This window comes from Macrobrachium nipponense, chromosome 17, assembly GCF_015104395.2.
Source record: "Macrobrachium nipponense isolate FS-2020 chromosome 17, ASM1510439v2, whole genome shotgun sequence".
In the NCBI taxonomy this organism is placed as follows: domain Eukaryota; kingdom Metazoa; phylum Arthropoda; class Malacostraca; order Decapoda; family Palaemonidae; genus Macrobrachium; species Macrobrachium nipponense.
Genome location: NC_087210.1, coordinates 53,578,962 through 53,603,064, shown reverse-complemented (window position 1 = coordinate 53,603,064; position 24,103 = coordinate 53,578,962). Strand labels below are relative to the sequence as shown.

Here is a 24,103-nt window from a genome sequence, read left to right as displayed (position 1 = left end):
AAGTTGAATTGAGATATGAGCAAATCGACCTACGATCTCAGTCCAGGAATGAATTATATTCGTATCTCAAGGTATTACTGTAATGGTTTTGTTGAGAAACAAATGTAATTTTTAAAAGAAATTGCATGCTTATATACCTCCTCTCAGCCCCAACTCTCTGCTACGTATGGTTCACTGCTTGGGTCCTGGGGATTTTTTGGGTCATATATGGTAGTGACTTGACATTTTTTCATCGTCATTTCAGTCATTGGTAATGTCCTAACCATTTCATGCCCACAAAATTAGCTAGTTATGCCCAAGCTCAATGTTATCATAGTATCAAATGTAAGTATAGAACATACTTATTAGAGTTTTTTTTTTATATAAAAGATTGAGATAGTTTTATTTATATGTTTTTGTTAAGTTAGTTTATGCCTGAAAGCATATTCCTTTCTATATATATATGTCTTATTATTTTAGCAAGCAGCTGTAGTGGCTGCAGCTGCAGCAGCAGCGGCAGCAGGGAATGCCTCAGGAGTTGCTTCTTCTCCAGTGACTACCTCCATGTCCCAGCCCAATGTTATCATAGTGTCAAACGTAAGTACAGAACTTACTCATCACAGTTTTTGTCAGAAAACTGAAAAGTTGATGCAAACGGAAGTTAGCTTTAGTGGTTTATTTTGTCTTCTTTGTAACAAAATGTATTGTATAAATGAAAAAAAAATTGGACTCCTTTTTTTCTCTAATGACCAACATGCATGACAGTAACACAACAGTATAAAATGAATTTCACTTTCTTTTCCATGTTTTGCATAAGCACAAATATGTACTGTAACAACAAATTTACAAATTAAACATTTTTTGTTCACCATACTTTTCAAAGGATTACTACATCATTATAGTCCTGCATGTCATGTATCTTCTTGATGTCTTTGTTCTGGCGCTCAGTACAGGGCCTAGTCACGTGTAGGGCCCGAGAAGGAGCATTTCTAGGTGTACGATATCCAAGCAGATGTATGAAACCTGAGTAAAAATTTCAACAAAAAATGTCAACAAATTCCAAAACGTACAAAATCCAGGGCATTCAAAATCTTATGTTTGACTGTACAGCAGCACACCGATATAGTGGACTGTGGTATATTGTACTTATGGATACATCGTAGTGAAATGGAAATATTAATTTGAGGGTTTTCACCTCCAGCCAGATTGAGTGTTAAAGCGTTTTTGAAATTAGGTGCCACTTACTGAATACACCACTCAGCCTTATTGTTACCATTTATTTATTAATTTTCATTGTTTTTAACTCTAAAAATTATGCTGAAGCTTTTACTGTCCTGCAGTTTTTATAATTAAACAACTGTTTGCCAATGTTAGTTACCGTAACTAACACATTATAGTTGTCAATGCTATTTTTATTCATTTATCATGCAATGGGAAAAGTGTTAAGAAAGTATGCCACTAACATGAAGCAGCAGTTATAGCTGTGGGTAAAGAAACAAATGATAGGCATACTCCCGTAGGGGGATAGTGCGGTCAGTGCACTTCATTCGGTGGACTGTAGGCATTACTTAAAGGATTTTGACGTAGGAAAAATCTATTTCTGGGCGATTGGTTCGTGTCGCCCAGCGAAATAATCCTTTAATCCATTATTTCTAAGGTAAATGATCTAACAAATACCAGAGAATAAACAAAATAAAGAAAAAGGTCAGTATAACTGACTCGCTCACCCTCAAGGAGGGCGTCGGTATGAACACTAGGGCGAGTGAGACCACTACCACAAACCTCTTGCCATTAGAAATCTCCCACAACAAAACCCCACAAGAGGAGCCAACCCACAGAACGGGGCAGCAACTACTACTACTACTCCAACCCACGCTAGGGACTGCCGCGCCTCTGGTGGCCATCCTAAAGTTAGCAATCAATCTTGAGCGAAGGGTTGGGAAGAGGTGGGATTTCGCTGGGTCGTCACGAACCAATCGCCAGAACAAGTGATTTGACGAAGGTGAAAAATCTATTTCTGGGTGATTGGCTCGTGTCGCCCTATGAAAGTATCCTTAATATCATTCTTTCTAGGTAAAATTAGCCTAAAATTACCAGAGAAAAAACAAATTAAGAAATGTCAGTAAAACTGACTCGCTCACATTCTTAAAAAAAGAAGTGTCGGTATGATATAAGGGGCGAGTGTGGAACACTACCACGAGACAAATACCAATTAGAACTTCCTATCAGAATCCCCCCAAGAGAGAGCTGATACCAACGGGCGATGCAGCCTCTACTACTACTACTAGAGGACGCCACGGACAGCAGCGCCCCTAGCGGTCATCCTTAATTAAAACAGCTAAATACATCTTGTCCTGCCAGGGGGGGAAAACAAACCATCAAGGGGGGGTTTCATAAGGGCGACATGAGCCATCACCCAGAAATAGATTTTTCCTTCGTCAAATCCTTTTCTGGCTCAGCTCGTGTCGGCCTATGAAAGAGTACCAGAGAAACAGACAGATGGGAAACAAAAAAGGAACAATGAAAAACAGTGTAAAATGATGGATATAATATAAGTAAATCAATTACAGCATACAGATTAAGCACTTAAACTAACTTATACTAACAGTAAAATAATAGAACGTTAGTAATCTTAAAGTACTTAAATGGTAATTACAGTAAATTACAGAGCTGGCAATGTAATATAAAAGAAAAAAAGTGGGATTTACTTAACAAAAATTACAAAATATACACATTGTTTCGTGTGCCCTACCCTAGCATAAAAATAAGGGTAGGTACACTGAAATCCATCATTAATACAAATAGTGCAAAATATATACACAAACATTGTGACTGAAGTTCATCCATAAATACAAAAATGGTGAATATACTACAAACATATTGTGTCCCTACCCTAGCATATAAGGGTAGGTACACTGAAGTACATATCAAAGTATAAATGTGGTATGTCCCTAGCAAAAAAATAAGGGACAATCCACTATATGATTCAACGGCTAAGGCTATGATGTTTGAGTAGCCTGGCGATAGGGTGAGGCATGTTGGCTGATGTAGGTAGAAAAAAGGAGACCTGGATTATACTACAACTACTATACAGTATCAGGGGAAACTATGTTCCCGCTGCTACTGCTGAAAACTTTAAAGATTCCAAGGACTTTAAATAATGCCGTTTAAAGACTGTCGGGGATTTCCATCCAGTATACTTTCTAAGATCCTCAAAGTTCATATGTTGAAAATAATTAATTGAGGTGCTACTCCCCTGATATCATGTGCTTTTGGGAATGACTCAGGGTTGGCTTGTTTAATGAAGTAAAGGATTTGCTGTCTAATGCCTTTTACGATAAAGTGCCACCTTTTTCTCTCATGAAGAGAGCACCTGAGGATCTAGAAGAAGTACGAGATAGAAAGGCTCTAAGAGTTGATACTGGGCAGAGAGAAGGATCCTGTGGAAGTGGGATAACCGTCCAAGGAGGCCCACCTTGCAAGAGGATCCTCATTTTTGGCTAAAAAGCTATGATCCGGAGCAAGTAGAACTTCCCCTGATGGGGAGGAATTCCACATGACCCGCATCCTGGATAGAGCCGACAGTTCTGAAATTCTAGCTCCTGAGGCTAGGCTTAATAAGAATAATGTCTTCCTCAGGAGCATTATGAATGTACAAGATGAGTTGTCAGTATCTGAAGCTAGTTTGAGGACATCATTTAAGAACCATGAAACTGTAGTAGGCCTCTGAGAAGGTCTAAGTCTAGCACAGGCTTTAGGGATAGATGTGAAATAAGATTCAGTCAGATCTATCTGAAAACCTACTGAAAGATTTTCTTCAAAGCCGATTTAGAGTGGTAATCGTGCTAGCTGCTAAACCTTTTCAAATAAGGATCTGAAAAAGGATATAGCCACAAATTAACTGTCATGGTTGTAGTGTTCGATTCTCTCAAGAAAGATGCTAATTTTTTTAACAGCTGAGTCATATTGTCTAATGGTTGACTCTCTCTTGTCTGATTCTAGGAAGAGAATATTCTGTGGATCAATGTCAGCATCTTTATTAGCCGCAAACTTCATGAAGTCCATAAAGTTAGGGTCTGGAGAGTTCCTGAGGAAGCGAACACAGTCCTCATTTGTACTGATTGTGATAGCTTGGGATTGGGGATCCGTTGAGGTCGGAGACCCAATTCCAGAAGAAGAGGATACCAGTTGCTCTTGGGCCAGTCCGGTGCAATCAGAGCTACTATCCCTTTGAAAGACCTTAGTTTGTTTAGGACTTTCAAGAGAAGATTCACTGGAGGAAAAACTAAATTCTCCTCCACTTGATTCCAATCCAACGACAGGCGTTCCGTGGCATAAGCCAGAGGGTCCAGGTTGGGGGCCACATAGCAAGGGAGCTTGTGGTTCGCTTGTGAGGCGAAGAGATCCACTTGGAGACTGGGACTCTCCGGCTTACCCACTGGAATGACCCGACGTCCAGAGACCACTCTGATTCCAGAGGAACTGACCGGGACAGGGCATCTGCTATCACATTCCTTATTCCTGCCAGGTGAGTGGCAGACAGATGCCATTTGTGTTTGTTTGCTAATGCAAAGATGGCTATCATGACATGATTTACATGCTTGGATTTGGACCCTCCTCTGTTTATGCAATGAACTACCACTGCACTGTCCAAAACTAGCCTTAGATGAGACTTCTTCGGGGGGGAAGCAGTCTCTTCAGAGTAAGAAATACTGCCATTGCTTCCAACACAGTTTATGTGGAGCTGGCGAAATTGAACTGACCAAGTCCCCTGAACCTGTTTGAACTGAGAGTATCCCCCCCACCCGACAGGGATGCATCCGTGTGAATGGTTAACAGTGGGGAGGGATATTGAAGGTGTAAAACTTTCTTGCTAAGTTCTTTACTTTTGACCAAGGCCGTAGTTGGTTGCGGAGGATCTGTGGAATTACTGACAACTTGTCTCGATATTTGGAGTTTGCTCTTGACCGCCAAATTCGATTTATATCTTTCAGCCTTGCTTTCAGAAGGATATCTGTTACCGAAGCAAACTGAAGAGATCCTAGGATTCTCTCCTGGTTTCTTCTTGACGTTTGTTTGCATTTGAGAAATTGCCTGACAGACCTTTGCTATTTCCTTCCGTTTGACCACTGGAATTGACAGATTGTGGAAGACAAATCCCATTGGATTCCTAGCCACTGAAAACGAGATTCCGGAGTAAGTCTGGATTTCGTTTTGTTTATCTGGAACCCCAGATGTTCCAGAAAGTGAACTACCTTTTTGGTGCTTTGAGACATTCCTCGACGTTGGTGCCCGATCAACCAATCGTCGAGGTATGCTGCTACCATGATTCCCTGAGCTCTCAATTGTTGTACAACCACTTCTGCTATCTTTGTGATACCCTGGGGGCTACATTCAGACCGAAGGGCATCACTTTGAATGAGAATGTTTGATTTCCTAGCCTGAATCCTGGGAATGGGCGGAAGTGCCTGGCTATAGGGATATGATAGTATGCGTCTGTAAGATCGATGGAGCATGTGACGGCTCCACGCGGAAGTAACGGTCCTTACTTGCGATGAGGTAAGCATCTTGAAACTTGTCGCAGCGAATGAAAGAGTTTAGCTTTGACAAGTCTAAGATTACCCTTCTTTTTGTTGAGCCTTTCTTTGGCACGCTGAATAAGCGACCTTGAAATTTTAGATGTTTGACTCTCGCAATAGCTCCTTTCTGAAGGAGTTCTTCCGCGTAATCTGTCAATTCCTTTGACGGCAACTGATGAAATGATTTGAGTGGAGGAGGATCTTTGATCCAACTCCAGCCTAATCCTTTGGACACTATGCTCCTGTGCCCAATTGCTGAACCCCCACCTGTGGCGGAAGGAGGAACAGCCTCCCTCCTACCTGGGGAGCCTCATGTTGATGGGCGGGTTGGCCACCACGCCCTCCCCTGAACTGTCTGCTCCTCGTCCCCTTCCTGCGCCACGCTGACGAAAGTAACCTCTCGCCCTAACCTCTCGGCTGAGTGTAGCCTTGAGTCTCATATGCCCCGGGTTGAAGGCCGGCGAGATAGCGTAGGAAGTGGATGGCTGGGATTGTGGGGGGCAACAGGAGGATAGGCTGGTTCTGCTTTGAGCTGGCAGGTTGTCCTGTTGGGTACCGGGACCCGCCTGCACAAATTGCTGCTGTTGCTGGAGTTTTTTTGTATGGCTGGAACTCTCTTACCAGCCTTCTTTGGTTTCTTGCCAGCAGTGGGAACGGATTCCTGTTTCCTCTTTGAGGAAATACCCCACCTAGCTCTAAAGGCTCTGGTTGAGTCCTAGCAGCTTCGTGGTGTACCTCGTTCACACCGCGGACTCTGGGAAGAGATCCGCTCCCCACATGCTAGCGGCCAAGAGTCCTATTAGCTCATGGCCTGATGGTGCATTCTTGTAAGACATTGCTTCCGGCAGTTCCTCCTAGCCTGGAAGAAGTCAAAAGCGTCCGTTAGAACCGTCTGAAACTGAGACTTCGCAGAATCTTGACAGCGGTTCCGTAGCGTAGGAAGGGAAAGGGCAGCCATTTCCGTGATTATGAGGGAATTGAGGGACCTGCCAAACCTAGTTCGCGCATCAAACTCTGCCTGGATTAGGGAATCCGCAGCCTAGGTAATTTCTCGCCGAACTGGTCCATGGCGCAGTCCGTTTGAGCTTACCAAGCGTGAACGTAGCTGGCAAGTTCTCCCACAATTCTCCGAAGGCCGGGAAGAGCGGAGAAGTAGACTACCGCCTCCCTCAACTGTGGGATGGGCTCATCCTTGAGGACTGCTGAAGGGACTTCTCCACTAATTTCGTGGCGAACGGAAGAGAAACCTCCTCTTCCGTCGCGAAAATAGTGAAGGGACTCTTGTAGGCCTGGAGTTTCGTGTTCGTACACTCCCAGTCCTCAAGGCAGTGAACCCATTCCCGCTGAGCGTGATCTCTACTCTATAGGACCGACTCCTTAGAGATCTTGTCTTCCCTCGTCAGAGCCGTTGGCGTCAGCCTAGCATATCCGATGAAAGGCTGCGTCAGACCCGGAGGGTAAAACTCGAAGTCCTCAATCCTTCGAGTTCCACACTCCGAGATAGAGATCATTCCATCTTTGAACCGGAGCGTAGGCAGCTACTCTCCATGGGTTCTCCATAGAGAAAGCTGGCAAGGAGTCATATGGCGGGAGTTGAAGAATCCCCGTGCTAGATGCTGGGGAGACTGGGGGAGGAACCTGAGCTAGCCCAGCTACTCGGTCCCTCATTTTTTTCTCTCATTCTGTTAGAGAGATCCTGGATTGATTGTCCCGATTGAGACAGACGGTTTTGATAACTGGCGCAAAGCATCTGCCTCGAACCGTGTCCCCAGTGCGGAAGATTTGCGAGCCTACCAGCGCGCCCACCTGTTCCATCACCCCTGCTGAGAAAGTAGAGGGATCGAAGGTGCTAGTGCCTGCCACCGCTACCGGCGTAGCCGTGGAGTGGAAGCGGTGGGAGGAGGGAGAAGGCAGTGACTCGGCGGAAGCGCGAGCCTTCTCCTTCGAAGCCTTGCTTCTGGAGCTCTTTGATTGAGAAGAGCTCGGCTTTGCCTTCACCGCATCGGCATAGGAAGTCGACGACTTCTTAGCCGAAGAAGACGAAGACGACTTCCTAGAAGTCGTCTTGGCTAGAGTCTTCGGTTCTCTCTTTCCCTTCTCCTTAGGAGGTACAGAGAGAGCAGGGAGAGCGAATAGGGATATCAGATCCCGTAAAGCCTTGGAAAGAAGCGGAAGAAGAGGGGACAGGAGAAGATCCAGGAGCACCAAGGAAAGACCTTGGGCGCTCGACATACCTACCTCAACAACCAACAAATCCTCCCCCCCTAACGCCATAGGTTCAAGGTTAAGGTCCAGGGCAGCGACGTCCGGGACCGACTCCTGGGAGGCTACACCCCAAATGATTGCTGGAGGTCTTGCTGGATGGAGGCTATCAGCGGGGTGGGGCAGCGGACAAGGGGTCAACGTAACCCGTCGACTTGCCCGCGGGAAGATCTGGACGGCCAGCTTCCTGTCCAAAATGTAGGGCTGGCCCTTGGCGGCGTTCTTTTCCCGAAGCCGCCCACCCCCCACTGCTTTCAGGGTGGCGAGGGCGACTTCCCTCACAGCCCGGTAGCCTGAAGAAAGGTGAGATTAGCTGCCAATGGTGGAACGGGGTTAACAACAAACTTCACGACTAGAAGTTTGTTAGTAAAATGAATAAGTAAGCCTATAGTAGACTTACCACCCCATCTCCCAGCTGACCGACCAGGTCGTAGCAGATGGCGCAGGCTTCATGGTGCCAGACGATCGTTCTCGTTGAACGATGTGGCACAGGGGGCGTGAGACCTACACTCATCATGTCCACAGTGGGGTCGAACAGCGTCGCGTTACACCCTAGGTACCTGGCAGTTGGTAGCCTGTAAGTGGAAAAGTACATGAGTACCAAGTAAACACTTACAGTCTAACATATGCTCCGCTGGTGCCGGAGCGATAAAGTTAGATTAAACCAGAGCCCCGCCAAAATACGTGTGGTAACCAGGTTGGTTGCGTGCCCTAGGCTATAGCTCCGCTGATGGCGGAGACGCAAAGGGAAACCAACCAGGAGTGGTGGTAAAAGGAAACCACGACGTAAAATGGCGGGTATGGTAGAAATAATAACATTACACAATTCATTGTAAAATTAGGGTATATCCTTAAAATAATTATAATAATAATAATACAAACCTCTCTCCACCCGTCTACTAGAAGACGTGCACGGGTAAGAAGCAAGCTCCCTTCCGGTAGCGGGGGAGAGATGTAAGGATATAGTAGGCAAGCAACCGACCACTCGTAGTACCCACCCCGCCCGCTAGCGGAGCCAGTAACCTATAATCAAGGTGCCCCGGCTGCGACGGAAGGCTCCTTTCGTATAGCAAGGAGGTGGCTGAGCAACTGGGGAGGGGGGGTAGGAAGGTCTCGGCGAAACACGGCGGAGCGAGAAAGGGGGGGAGGATGGCCTACTCCTCCCCGCCTCACCAACTACCCGCATGGAGACCCGGTACCTCATGAGTGGTCGCCCTATACCCCCCGCTGGGAGGAACCCTTGGTCACCTCCGAGAGGATGAGAGAAGGCGACTGAGGTTGTCATAACAACCAAGGGGTCCCCCAGCTCCTCCCTATACCAGAAAGGGAGGGTAGTGGGGTCAGGGTAAAGGTGCTAAGGAACACGTGACCGCAAGTGGCCTAAGAAGCCGCGAGCAAACACAACCGTGAGAGGGCCACGTGAACCAAGCTGTACCAATACAAGGAACAAGCACCTAGGCTAGCCTAGGTAACCAAGCCTAGGCCAACCAACTGATCAGAGAGAAGCTATCAAGGGAAGCAACCTGAACTGAAAAGCGGTAGCATATAGGGCCAATAGGGCGAAAAAACCAACTGATCAGAGAGAAGCTATGAGGAAGCGACCGAACTGATCAACGGTAGACTAGGCTCTACGAGCCAGGACCTAGGCTAAGCCAGACGCCAACTAACCTAACAACAACAAAACATAAAAATATAATATATAATAAAATGAAAGAAAGAAGGTAAAATAGCAGGAGAAAAAATCCAGGAGTGGTGCGACTAGCTCGAAGGCAAGTCTACCACTCAAAGCTAGTCAGGGGGCCGATACAAAGAACCTGACTAGGGTCTGGATAGAAAAGCCTACATAAGGTGAAATACATACATGTATAACAACTTGAGTAGACGTAATAACGCGGATAATCAAAATAGAGCGTAAAATAATAAGGGATGTTCTAGTATGGAAGACCAAGAACGAACCCAACATGCGGCAGGACCATGCTGGCCATGCTTCCAGCCCCCGAGACGTATCTATACCTAAAAAACGGCAAATACCGTCTCTGGGGACGGAAAAAACGCGCTAACCGTAATTACTGAGTAACTTAGAACTTAGCTCCTGCTTGCAATAGCTGCACCGCTACCATTATAGCAAAATCCAGCGAAAAGGGCACAAAAAACAAAAAACCAGAGAGAAAATTGAGCACCGTTTGTGGCTCCTGGCGCTATAACTGTTTTGAAAGGATTGCAGAAAGCCATGTATTGCTAGAGGCAACCATTCGGCATGAACCGAAATAGGTTACTTTCTTCTAACATCTGGGGCGCAGATCTCTTCCCAGAGGCTATGGTAAAGGAAGTACAAGCAGAGGCTACGAGGTTGAACCAAAGCTTAAGGACCGTTGGGGTCTTACGGCTAGGAGAAGGCAAGACTTGACACCAAAAGGTAAGGGACAAAGGAAGCCTAGACGTTTCCAACCTTACCAAAAGAAGCAGCCGCGCTTCCCTCAACAAGTTCCTACAGTGCCGTTAGTGCAGACAGCTCAGCCCTCCACGTCTAAAGGTCAATCACAGCCTATTTATGTGATATCCCCTCAGCCTCAACCCTCCACCTCATACGCCATCTCTCCAGCTTACAATCCAGCCTTCGAGAGTCAGCTTCTCAGAAGTATGACCGCTCGAACAAGGGAGGCAGAGGTAAGCGGTCCTTCGTGGGAGAGGATCGGAGGCCCCTTCAATAGGGGAAAGCACTTCAGAGGAGGTCGAGGGGGTTACCAGAACCAATGAGGAACTTCAGGTAGGAGGGAGGCTGTTTCACTTTCGCCACCGGTGGAAACTTCAGCCAGTGGGCTCAGAGCATAGTGTCAAAAGGGCTGGGTTGGAGCTGGTTGACGAACCCACCTCCAGCCAGACCTTTCCGTCAACTTCCTTCCAACGAATTGACAGAGTACGCAGAGGACCTCCTTCAGAAAGGAGCTATAGTCAAAGTCAAGAGATTAAATTTCAAGGTCGCTTGTTCAGCGTCCCAAAGAAAGGCTCAAACAAAAGAAGGGTAATCTTAGACTTGTCCCGCTTAAACTTAGCCATCCGCTGCGACAAGTTCAAGATGCTCACGATCTCACAGGTGCGGACCTTACTTCCCCGTGGGCCGTCACACCTCTATCGATCTTACAGACGCCTACTATCATATCCCTATTGCAAGACACTTCCGTCCGTATCTGGGATTCAAGATAGGAGACCAGACGTTCTCCTTCAAGGTAGTCCCGTTCGGGCTCAACGTGGCACCCAGGGTGTTCACGAAGCTAGCGGAAGTAGTAGTGCAACAGCTCAGAGCTCAAGGGATTATGGTAGTAGCGTATCTCGACGATTGGTTGATCTGGGCCCCATCAGTCGAAGAATGCAACAAGGCCACACTGAAAGTGATCCAATTCCTAGAATATCTAGGATTCAAGATAAACAGATCCAAGTCCAGACTCACCCCAGAGTCAAAACTTTCAGTGCTAGGCATTCAATGGAATCTATCCTCACACACTCTGTCGATTCCATCCACCAAAAGGAAAGAAATAGCGAAGTCAGTCAAGCAAGTTTTCTAAGTCACAAACTAGCATCGAGGAGAGCTCAGGAAAGAATCCTCGGCTCTCTCCAGTTTGCTTCAGTAACGAACATCTTAATGAAAGCCAAACTGAAAGATCTAACCAGGATCTGGCGATCTCGAGCAAATGTCAGGTCCAGGGACAAGCTATCCTCAGTACCTCTGATTCTAAAGAACCGGCTTCGGCCGTGGGAGGGCAAAAGTCAAGAATCTGTCAGTGTCAGTCCCTCTTCAGTTCCCTCCACCAGGATTACCATCCACACAGACGCGTCCTTAAGCGGCTGGGGAGGGTACTCCCAGTCAAAGGTGCAAGGAATTTGGTCACCCCAGTTCCGTCAGTTTCCATATAACGTACTGGAGGCAATGGCAGTCTTCTTGACTCTGAAAAGATTACGCCCACCAAGGTACTCCCACATAAGCTAGTCTTGGACAGCGCAGTGGTAGTACATTGCATAAACAGAGGAGGCTCCAAGTCCCGTCATCTAAATCACGTCATGATAGCCATCTTCTCCTGGCAGACAAATTCAGTTGGCATCTTTCCTCCACCCACATAGCTGGAGTAAGAAACGTCATAGCAGACGCCCTATCCCGATCAGTACCCCTAGAGTCGGAATGGTCTCTAGACGAGAGTTCGTTCCAATGGATCCTTCAAAGAGTCCCAGGGCTACAGGTGGATCTCTTCGCATCACAAGCGAACCACAAACTACCGTGTTATGTAGCCCCCAACCTGGACCCTCTGGCTTACGCCACGGACGCCCTGGCTCTGGATTGGAACAACTGGGAGAAGATTTACGTATTCCCTCCAGTGAATCTCCTTATGAAGGTCTTAGACAAACTCAGGACATTCAGGGTCAAGTGGCTCTAGTAGCCCCAGACTGGCCGAAGAGCAATTGGTAACCCCCTGATCCTGGAACTGTGTCTTCGTCCCCTTCGGATCCCCAGTCCCAAGCTCTCCCAGGTCAGTACAAACGAAGACTGTGTTCGCTTCTCAGGGATTCTCAAAACCCTAACTTATGGATTTCATGAAGTTTGCGGCAAAAAGAGATGCGAATATTGACCCTCAGAATATTCTTTTCCTGGAATCCGATAAAAGGGATTCAACTTTGAGGCAGTATGATGCTGCCGTCAAAAAGTTAGCAATCTTCCTGAGAGAGTCAGATATCAGAATCATGACAGTTAATTCTGCTATATCCTTTTTCAGATCTTTATTTGAAAAGGGTTTAGCAGCTAGCACGATTACGACAAACAAGTCAGCATTGAAAAAGATATTTCAATTTGGATTTAACATAGACTTGACAGATACCTATTTCTCGTCTATTCCTAAAGCATGTGCTAGACTTAGGCCTCTGTCAGGCCTACGTCAGTTTCATGGTTCTTAAACGATGTTCTAAAACTGGCTTCCGAACCGATAATGACACATGCTCGTTTATGATGCTCCTGAGAAAAACTCTGTTTTTATTAAGCCTAGCTTCAGGAGCAAGAATTTCAGAACTGTCGGCTTTATCCAGAGATCCGGATCATATTCAATTCCTTCCCACGGGGAAGTGCTACTTTCTCCGGAACGTAGCTTGTTTTTAGCAAAGAATGAAGATCCTTTGATGAGGTGGGAACCTTGGAAGGTACTACCCCCTTCCACAAGATGTTTCCCTTTGTCCGGTTTCAACCTTACGAGCCTTTCTATCCAGGACCTCCTCTTCCTCATCGGGGCCCCTCTTTAGGAGGGAAAAAGGTGGTACTTTATCCACTAAAGGCATCAGGCAACAAATCCTGTACTTTATCAAACAAGCCAATCCTGACTCCTTTTCCAAAAGCACATGATGTCAGGGCAGTAGCCACCTCAATTAATACTTCCAACATATGAATTTTGCTGATTTAAAGAAGTATACCGGATGGAAATCGCCGACAGTGTTCAAACGTCACTACCTTAAGTCCTTGGAAGCTCTGAATTCCCAGCAGTAGCAGCGGGTAACATAGTTTCCCCTGACTCTAGCTAGATTATAGTAGAAGATTCAGTCCTCCTTTCTACCTGCCTCACCCAACAGTTCGTCTATTCCTGCCTTGTTCATTAACATTTACCTTGTGTCTTAGCTGCTTTATGATTGTATAGTGCCCCTTTTGTCTGGTTAGGGACACTCACATCTGATTACCATACTGATCTCATAGATGTTATCCCCTTATTTTTATGTCTAGGGATACATCATAATGCAATGGTTACGGGTTTTGTATATTAAGTCATATACATTCCTAAGATATTTTATTTTATCATTGATCAAAATATTTATGTAAATTTATACTAATTGCTATTTCTATTTTTGATACATGTTGTTACACAGATTTTCTGGGCTCAGCTCGTGTCGCTTGCGCGAAATATCCTTTAATCTATTATTTCTAGGGTAAATGTACTAACACATACCAGAGAATAAATAAATAAAGAAAAAGGTCAGTATGACTGACTCGCTCACCCTCTAGGAGGGTGTCGGTATGACACTAGGCGAGTGAGACCACTACCACGAGCCAAATGCCAATAGAAATCTCCCACTACAAAACCCTCCAAGAGGGGAGCCGTCCCACAGAGGGAGCAGCTCGTACTACTACTACACCATTCCCATGCTTGCGACTGCTGCGCCTCTAGTGGCCATCCTTTTTAAAGTTAGCGCCAGGAGCCACACGTGCTAATTTTCTCTCTGTGTTTTTTGTGCCCTTTCGTGGATTTTTACTATAATGGAGCGTGCAGCTATCGCAGCAGCTAAGTTAAGTACTCAGTATTTACGGTTAGCGAGTTTTTTCCGTCCCCGAGACGGTATTTGCCGTTTTTTAGGTATAGATACGTTTCTCGGGGGCTGGAAGCATGGCAGCATGGTCCTGCCGCATGTTGGGTTCGTTCTTGGTCTCCCATACCTAGAACACCCCTTATTATTTTACGCTCTATTTTGATTATCCGCGTTATTACGTCTACTCAAGTTGTTATACATGTATGTATTTTCACCTTATGTAGGCTTTTCTATCCAGACCCTAGTTCAGGTTCCTTGTATCGGCCCCTGACTAGCTTTGAGTGGTAGACTTGCCTTCGGGCTAGTCGCACACTCCTGGATTTTTTCTCCTGCTATTTTACCTTCTTTCTTTCATTTTTATTATATATTATATTTTTATGTTGTTTTGTTGTTGTTAGTTAGTTGGCGTCTGGCTTAGCCTAGGTCCTGGCTCGTAGAGCCTAGTCTACCGTTGATCAGTTCGGTCGCTTCCTCATAGCTTCTCTCTGATCAGTTGGTTTTCGCCCTATGGGCCTATATGCTACCGCTTTTCAGTTCTGGTTGCTTCCCGATAGCTTCTCTCTGATCAGGTTGGTTGGCCTAGGCTTGTTACCGTATCTTAGTTTCCACCGCCTCGTGTCACTACGTGATCACGAGTCAGCCAGGCGCCTGCCAGTCCCCTTCCCCCTCTCCCGCTCTCCATAGAGTCGGCGGGGGTGGGTCGGCGTCTGTCCTTTGATCGCCCAGCATGCCCGAGCCTGCCTCCCCCTTCCCCTCCACCGGAGGGGCCTGGGAGTCCGACAGTCCCTGACGGTTCCGACCTCTCCGCTTCTCGGCTCGGCCGGGTGGTACGTTGTGGGGGGCTCTGGCCTTTCCCCCCCTCGTTACTTCCTTGTCGCTTGGTCCCGCCCCCCCCCCCCCCCCTCCCCCCCCGGGTTAGCGCGAGTCTGTATGTCATCCTTTCGCCCTTCCCTCCTTACTAGAGCTCCTCCCTATCGGAGTCCTGGTATCCAGCGGAAGGGTATAGTCCACCATAGTTGGACCGGAGCATACAATAGGTCTTTACTAACCGTACCGTATTGCTGAGTTACTACACTCCGCTTCACTGGACCTAGTCCGGTTACTTGCATGTAGGTTTAAGTTATCTTTAAGTTTATCTTAAGTTTCTTAAACCATCCCACCCCTCCTTAGTAGTTACCGGATCTCTCCGGGATTATAGCCTATTCAGGCCATGCAGAGGGGAGTTATGCCCAAATTTTTTCCGAGCTCCGCCACGTAACGGAGTTCTTTTGTCCTTAGTCTGTAAGTGTTCCACCCCTTTAAGATAACTCATGTGTCTTCCCACTTACAGGCCACCAACTGTGAGCATCCGGGATGTATTCCGCTACACTTCAGGAACCCCTGTGGACACGAAGTTTGCCGGTCCCATGCTCCATGCGCGACTCCGCACGGGACATCCAGGTCTGGTACCATGAGACGTGTACCATATGTTTTACGATCTGTGAGCCAGCTTTTGGAAGGAAAAAAAGTAAGTATTCCATCTCCGCATGCCGCTCCGCCTCTTTTACTTCTTAAGTTTTCATCATTACTTTAACTTAAGGCATCTAGTTTAAGTTATATCCTAAGTTTTAGTTTTAAGTGGTTCTTAAATCTAAAAATATATCCTCTCTTACAGGCTCCGGCAGTAAGAGATACGGCATTGGCTACCCTGCGGGCCTGGGTCGGAGGTTTTGGCAAGAACGCCGCCAAGGTCAGCCCTACATTCTGGAGAAGCGTTTAGCTTTGTTAATCTTCCCCGGAGGCAAGGCGACTGGATACGTCGATCCGGTAGAGGCGGACCCTCTATTGCCTTTATCCAACAACAGCTGGCGGCCTCCTTGACTGAACAAGACCAGGATATCTCCACGGATGTCGCAACCCTGGATATAAATGTTGAACCTATGGTAGGTATAGACGACCTGTTGGTCGAGGTAAGTAATGCAGGTACCCAAGGGTCCCCCTTGGGAGTGACTGTTTCTTCTACCCCTGCAACTTCACCATCCTTCCAGGCTTTACCGGTGATGAGTTATATACTCCTCCAGAGGCTTCGGTTAGGCCTAAGATCAAGTCTAAACATATGACCTTGACTAAGACGTCATCGTCCTCGAAGAAGACGTCCTCGTCTTCTTCTTCGCGTAAGTCTCCGGCTCGTAATCCCGGCTCAGACAGGTCTAAAGGGTCTAGCTCCGGCTCAAAGTCCTCAAAGAGTAAGCCTAAGGAGAAATCCCGTACCCCGGCAGTATCACCAGTTCCACTACCTTTGGTGCCTATTCAGAGTCTCCCCTCCACCTCCGCAGCAGCTCCGGCTCTGGACACCAATGCTGGCCTGTTGCAACAGGTGGGCGACTTGGTAGGCTCCCTTAAGACGAGTATGGAACATATGATATCTCGCCTGTCGGATAGGATACTTCTCAGGATACTATTATAGCCGGCCTAAGAGAAGCCCCCCTTGCCTCTCCCTCAACCTCTAACACTAGTGGATCTCAGCTTCCCCCATATGACTCGCTGCCCGCTTTCTCCATGAACAATCCTTGGAGAGTAGCGTCATATGCTCCCTTCCAAGATGGTCTCATCTCCATACCGGAGTTGGAACCTCGAAGAATAGAGGACTTCGAGTTCTACCCGGAAGGCCTACAGCCTCCCTTCATAGGCTACGCTAGGCTCACGCCTTCGGCTATGGTAGAGATTGACAGGGTACCCAAGAAAGGAGCAGTCCTCTATTCTCGGGACCAGGCCCAACGAGGAATGGCTTAGATGTCTAGACGACATGGGACTGTTCGAATACCAAGATCCAACCATTCAAAAGTCCTTTACATTTTCACGATGGATGAAGGGTACCACCCGCTCCCTTTCCTTACCAAGATAGCGAGGTCGACCATCTCAGCAGCTCAGAAAGGGGAACCCATGCCTCAGCTGAAAGAAGCAGACCCCACTTTCTCCGTTGCTCCCGTCAATTGGAGAATTATGGGAGGACTTGCCTAACACTTTCACAGCTGGCAAACTCAAACCTGACTGTGCTATGGAGCAGTTTTGGTGAAAAGCTGCCCAGGCTCCCGGATAAGTCTTATTCAAGCGGAGTTTGACTCGAAAACAAGACTAGCCAGGTCAATCAACCTGATGGCTATGTCTGAGGTAGCAACCATGGCTTATGGTTCAGAACCAATTTTTAAGCTTATGACCAAAGCCCTGACTCAAACGGTGCAGTCAGACATGTTCGAGTTTGCCACTGCTAGAACAAATTGCAGGAAGCATGTATTGCTTGAGGCAACCATTCGGCATGAACCGAATAGGTACTTTCTTCTAACATCTGGGGCGCAGATCTCTTCCCAGAGGCTATGGTAAAGGAATACAAGCAGAGGCTACGAGGTTGAACCAAAGCCTTAAGGACCGTTGGGGTCTTATGGCTAGGAGAAGGCAAGACTTGACACCAAAAGGTAAGGGACAAAGGAAGCCTAGACGTTTTCCAACCTTACCAAAAGAAGCAGCCGCGCTTCCCTCAACAAGTTCCTACAGTGCCGTTAGTGCAGACAGCTCAGCCCTCCACGTCTAAAGGCCAATCACAGCCTATTTATGTGATATCCCCTCAGCCTCAACCCTCCACCTCATACGCCATCTCTCCAGCTTACAATCCAGCCTTCGAGAGTCAAAGCTTCTCAGAAGTATGACCGCTCGAACAAGGGAGGCAGAGGTAAGCGGTCCTTTCGTGGGAGAGGATCGGGAGGTCCCTTCAATAGGGGAAAGCACTTCAGAGGAGGTCGAGGGGGTACCAGAACCAATGAGGAACTTCAGGTAGAGGGAGGCTGTTTCACTTTCGCCACCGGTGGAACTTCAGCCAGTGGGCTCAGAGCATAGTGTCAAAAGGGCTGGGTTGGAGCTGGTTGACGAACCCACCTCCAGCCAGACCTTTCCGTCACTTCCTTCCAAGGAATTGACAGAGTACGCAGAGGACCTCCTTCAGAAAGGAGCTATAGTCAAAGTCAAAAAGATTAAAATTTCAAGGTCGCTTGTTCAGCGTCCCAAAGAAAGGCTCAAACAAAAGAAGGGTAATCTTAGACTTGTCCCGCTTAAACTTAGCCATCCGCTGCGACAAGTTCAAGATGCTCACGATCTCACAGGTGCGGACCTTACTTCCCCGTGGGGCCGTCACCACCTCTATCGATCTTACAGACGCCTACTATCATATCCCTATTGCAAGACACTTCCGTCCGTATCTGGGATCAAGATAGGAGACCAGACGTTCTCCTTCAAGGTAGTCCCGTTCGGGCTCAACGTGGCACCCAGGGTGTTCACGAAGCTAGCGGAAGTAGTAGTGCAACAGCTCAGAGCTCAAGGGATTATGGTAGTAGCGTATCTCGACGATTGGTTGATCTGGGCCCATCAGTCGAAGAATGCAACAAGGCCACACTGAAAGTGATCCAATTCCTAGAATATCTAGGATTCAAGATAAACAGATCCAAGTCCAGACTCACCCCAGAGTCAAACTTTCAGTGGCTAGGCATTCAATGGAATCTATTCCTCACACACTCTGTCGATTCCATCCACCAAAAGGAAAGAAATAGCGAAGTCAGTCAAGCAATTTCTAAGTCACAAACTAGCATCGAGGAGAGCTCAGGAAAGAATCCTCGCTCTCTCCAGTTTGCTTCAGTAACGAACATCTTAATGAAAGCCAAACTGAAAGATCTAACCAGGATCTGGCGCTCTCGAGCAAATGTCAGGTCCAGGGACAGCTATCCTCAGTACCTCTGATTCTAAAGAACCGGCTTCGGCCGTGGGCAAAAGTCAAGAATCTGTCAGTGTCAGTCCCTCTTCAGTTCCCTCCACCAGGGATTACCATCCACACAGACGCGTCCTAAGCGGCTGGGGAGGGTACTCCCAGGTCAAAAGGTGCAAGGAATTTGGTCACCCCAGTTTCCGTCAGTTCCATATAAACGTACTGGAGCAATGGCAGTCTTCTTGACTCTGAAAAGATTACGCCCACCAAGGTACTCCACATAAAGCTAGTCTTGGACAGCGCAGTGGTAGTACATTGCATAAACAGAGGAGGCTCCAAGTCACGTCATCTAAATCACGTCATGATAGCCATCTTCTCCCTGGCAGACAAATTCAGTTGGCATCTTTCCTCCACCCACCTAGCTCGGAGTAAGAAACGTCATAGCAGACGCCCTATCCCGATCAGTACCCCTAGAGTCGGAATGGTCTCTAGACGAGAGTTTCGTTCCAATGGATCCTTCAAGAGTCCCCAGGGCTACAGGTGGAGGATCTCTTCGCATCACAAGCGAACCACAAACTACCGTGTTATGTAGCCCCCAACCTGGACCCTCTGGCTTACGCCACGGACGCCCTGGCTCTGGATTGGAACAACTGGGAGAAGATTTACGTATTCCCTCCAGTGAATCTCCTTATGAAGGTCTTAGACAAACTCAGGACATTCAGGGTCAAGTGGCTCTAGTAGCCCCAGACTGGCCGAAGAGCAATTGGTACCCCCTGATCCTGGAACTGGTCTTCGTCCCTTCGGATCCCCAGTCCCAAGCTCTCCCAGTCAGTACAAACGAAGACTGTGTTCGCTTCCTCAGGGATTCTCAAAACCCTAACTTTATGGATTTCATGAAGTTTGCGGCAAAAAGAGATGCGAATATTGACCCTCAGAATATTCTTTTCCTGGAATCCGATAAAAGGGATTCAACTTTGAGGCAGTATGATGCTGCCGTCAAAAAGTTAGCAATCTTCCTGAGAGAGTCAGATATCAGAATCATGACAGTTAATTCTGCTATATCCTTTTTCAGATCTTTATTTGAAAAGGGTTTAGCAGCTAGCACGATTACGACAAACAAGTCAGCATTGAAAAAGATATTTCAATTTGGATTTAACATAGACTTGACAGATACCTATTTCTCGTCTATTCCTAAAGCATGTGCTAGACTTAGGGGCCCTCTGTCAGGCCTACGTCAGTTTCATGGTTCTTAAACGATGTTTCTAAAACTGGCTTCCGAAACCGATAATGACACATGCTCGTATGATGCTCCTAAGAAAAACTCTGTTTTTATTAAGCCTAGCTTCAGGAGCAAGAATTTCAGAACTGTCGGTCTTTATCCAGAGATCCGGATCATATTCAATTCCTTCCCACAGGGGAAGTGGGCTACTTTCTCCGGAACGTAGCTTTTTTAGCAAAGAATGAAGATCCTTTGATGAGGTGGGAACCTTGGAAGGTACTACCCCTTCCACAAGATGTTTCCCTTTGTCCGGTTTCAACCTTACGAGCCTTTCTATCCAGGACCTCCTCTTCCTCATCGGGGCCCCTCTTTAGGAGGGAAAAAGGTGGTACTTTATCCACTAAAGGCATCAGGCAACAAATCCTGTACTTTTATCAAACAAGCCAATCCTGACGCCTTTCCAAAAGCACATGATGTCAGGGCAGTAGCCACCTCAATAATTACTTCCAACATATGAATTTTGCTGATTTAAAGAAGTATACCGGATGGAAATCGCCGACAGTGTTCAAACGTCACTACCTTAAGTCCTTGGAAGCTCTGAATTTCCAGCAGTAGCAGCGGGTAACATAGTTTCCCCTGACTCTAGCTAGATATAGTAGAAGATTCAGTCCTCCTTTCTACCTGCCTCACCCAACAGTTTCGTCTATTCCTGCCTTGTTTCATTAACATTACCTTGTGTCTTAGCTGCTCTATGATTGTATAGTGCCCCTTTTGTCTGGTTAGGGACACTAAACATCTGATTACCATACTGATCTCATAGATGTTATCCCCTTATTTTTATGCTAGGGGATACATCATAACGCAATGGTTACGGGTTTTTGTATATTAAGTCATATACATTCTAAGATATTTTATTTTATCATTGATCAAATATTTATGTAAATTTATACTAATTGCTATTTCTATTTTGATACATGTTGTTACACAGTATATTGTGATAGGTAATCATTGTACCTATTGTATATAGTAAATTACCTTAATTATTAACATAATTAGATCTAAGGGTAATTTAAGCATATTCTGATTTTGTTTTACTGTGTACTTGTATCTTGTTAGCAATTATATTCATTCTTTTATTTTGTATCTTTTTATTTGAGACCTATTTTGTTTTATTATATCTTATTACTTTGTTTACAATCTTGTGCTGTTTTCTCTGGTACGATTCGCGCAAGCGACACGAGCTGAGCCCACCCAGAAAAAGGATTTTGACGTAAGGAAAAAATCTATTTCTGGGCGATTGGCTCGTGTCGCCAGCGAAATACCCCCCCCCCCCTACCCATCCCTTCGCTCAAGATTGTCTGCTAACTTCAGGATGGCCACTAGAGGCGCAGCAGTCGCAAGCATGGGATGGTGTAGTAGTAGTACGAGCTGCTCCCTCTGTGGGACGGCTCCCCTCTTGGAGGGTTTTGTAGTGGGAGATTTCTATGGCATTTGGCTCGTGGTAGTGGTTCTCACTCGCCTAGTGTTCATACCGACACCCTCCTAGAGGGTGAGCGAGTCAGTCATACTGACCTTTTTCTTTATTTTATTTATTCTCTGGTATGTGTTAGTACATTTACCCTAGAAATAATAGATTAAAGGATATTTCGCTGGCGACACGAGCCAATCGCCCAGAAATAGATTTTTCCTTACGTCAAAATCCTTTTATTGTGATAGGTAATCATTGTACCTATTTGTATATATGTAAATTACCTTATATTATTAACATAATTAGATTTAAGGGTAATTTAAGCATAATTCTGATTTTGTTTTACTGTGTACTTGTATCTTTTTAGCAATTATATTCATTCTTTTATTTGTATCTTTTATTTGAGACCTATTTTGTTTTATTATATTTTATTTACTTTGTTTACAATCTTGTGCTGTTTCTCTGGTACGATTTCGCGCAAGCGACACGAGCTGAGCCCAGAAAAAAAAAGGATTTTGACGTAAGGAAAATCTATTTCTGGCGATTGGCTCGTGTCGCCAGCGAAATACCCCCCCTACCCCTACCCATCCTCGCTCAAGATTGTCTGCTAACTTCAGGATGGCCACTAGAGGCGCAGCAGTCGCAAGCATGGGATGGTGTAGTAGTAGTACGAGCTGCTCCCTCTGTGGACGGCTCCCCTCTTGGAGGGTTTTTGTTAGTGGGAGAGTTTCTATTGGCATTTGGCTCGTGGTAGTGTCTCACTCGCCTAGTGGTTCATACCGACACCCTCCTAGAAGGTGAGCGAGTCCAGTCATACTGACCTTTTTCTTTATTTTATTTATTCTCTGGTATGTGTTAGTACATTTACCCTAGAAATAATAGATTAAAGGATATTTCGCTGGCGACACGAGCCAATCGCCCAGAAATAGATTTTTCCTTACGTCAAAATCCTTTAAATATATACTCGAAAAAGTGGAAGAGACACTTTTAGTAAAAGAGAAAGAAGCCCAGGAGGAGGCAGACTGTTCCAAGAAACAGAAGCCTACTCGGAGCCAGCGATAGCCGATGTATGCAAGAGCCGGGATGCTGGGTCAGAATAAAATAATAGCCCTAATACCAAGCTAAGAGATAATGGTAGAGGGCTAAACTAGCTAAAATTCGATGTAAAACAATGAACGTGATAAAGTAAGCCCATAAGTATAAGAAGTCCCAGTATGGAGGACCGGGAATTCTTACGAGGCAGCATGGCTGCCCCGAGACAACCGGGGAACCGTATATGACCTATTAAGAGGAAAATACTGGTACCCGGAAGATAAAACTGTGGTAAAATATTACTTATGAGTTACTTAACTTAGCCGTGGCAATTGCAGAGCGTTCCATCGTAGATTACAATGATAAATTCCTTTCCAAAACAAAACCACACAAGAAAATGGCGACTTGTCGCTAGTGCTAAAAATTAAGGATGACCGCTAGGGGCGCTGCTGTCCGTGGCGTCCTCTAGTAGTAGTAGTAGAGGCTGCATCGCCCGTTTGGTATCAGCTCTCTCTTGGGGGGATTCTGATAGGAAGTTCTAATTGGTATTTGTCTCGTGGTAGTGTCCACACTCGCCCCTATATCATACCGACACTTCTTTTAAGAGTGAGCGAGTCAGTTTTACTGACATTTTCTTAATTTGTTTTTCTCTGGTAATTTTAGGCTAATTTTACCTAGAAAGAATGATATTAAGGATACTTTCATAGGCCGACACGAGCTGAGCCCAGAAATAGATTTTTCCTACGTCAAAACAAAATCCTTTTTCTGGGCTCAGTTCGTGTCGCTGCGCGAAATTGTACCAGAGAATTAGCACAAGATTGAAAATAAAGAAGGTCTCAATAAAACTTAAAATTTCAATTAAATACTATAATTGCAAGAAAAATATATATACACATACACAATTGTTTATAGAGCGTGAATAAAGAACAATACTTAAAATTAACTTAAAGTTAACATTATACAAGGGCTTACATGGGATATATGTTGAACTTAAAACATGTGTATGATAATCATAGGCAAAACAACTTAAAGTAATTACAAATAAACAGTATCAATAATGTTGTAAAGTATGTATATGAACAAACTTAAAGTAAAAACACATTAACAAGTTCATAGATCTTAATAAACAAATCAATAACCATTGTAAATGGAGATGTGGCACCCTAGCATAAAAATAAGGGGACCACATCACAAAGATCAGTATATACAATCAATTGTGGGTGACCCTAGCAAAAAAATAAGGGACACCCACTAAACCATCACAAGCAGCTAAGACTCAAGGGTAGACGTTAGATGAACAAGGTAGGTATAGACAAACTGTTGCTGAGATAGGTAGAAAGGAGATCTGGATCTTCAACTCAACTACTAAGCAGAGTCGGGGAAACTATGTTACCCGCCACAACTGCTGAAAACTTCAAAGATTCCAAAGACTTTAAGTATGACGCTTAAATACTGTCGGCGATTTCCATCCAGTATACTTTTTCAAGTCATCAAAATTCCTG

At 45.8% G+C, this 24,103-nt stretch overlaps 1 protein-coding gene across 1 annotated transcript in view; it reads left to right on the top strand.

Moving 5' to 3' along the window:
* The window catches only part of LOC135196230 (transcription factor SPT20 homolog), a gene marked incomplete in the record, with an annotated part of 603,094 nt that overhangs the window by 353,295 nt on the left and 225,696 nt on the right, over window positions 1-24,103 (top strand). Inside the window, 1 exon segment of the mRNA XM_064222878.1 lies at window positions 460-576. Coding sequence (XP_064078948.1) covers window positions 460-576 — 117 coding nt within the window.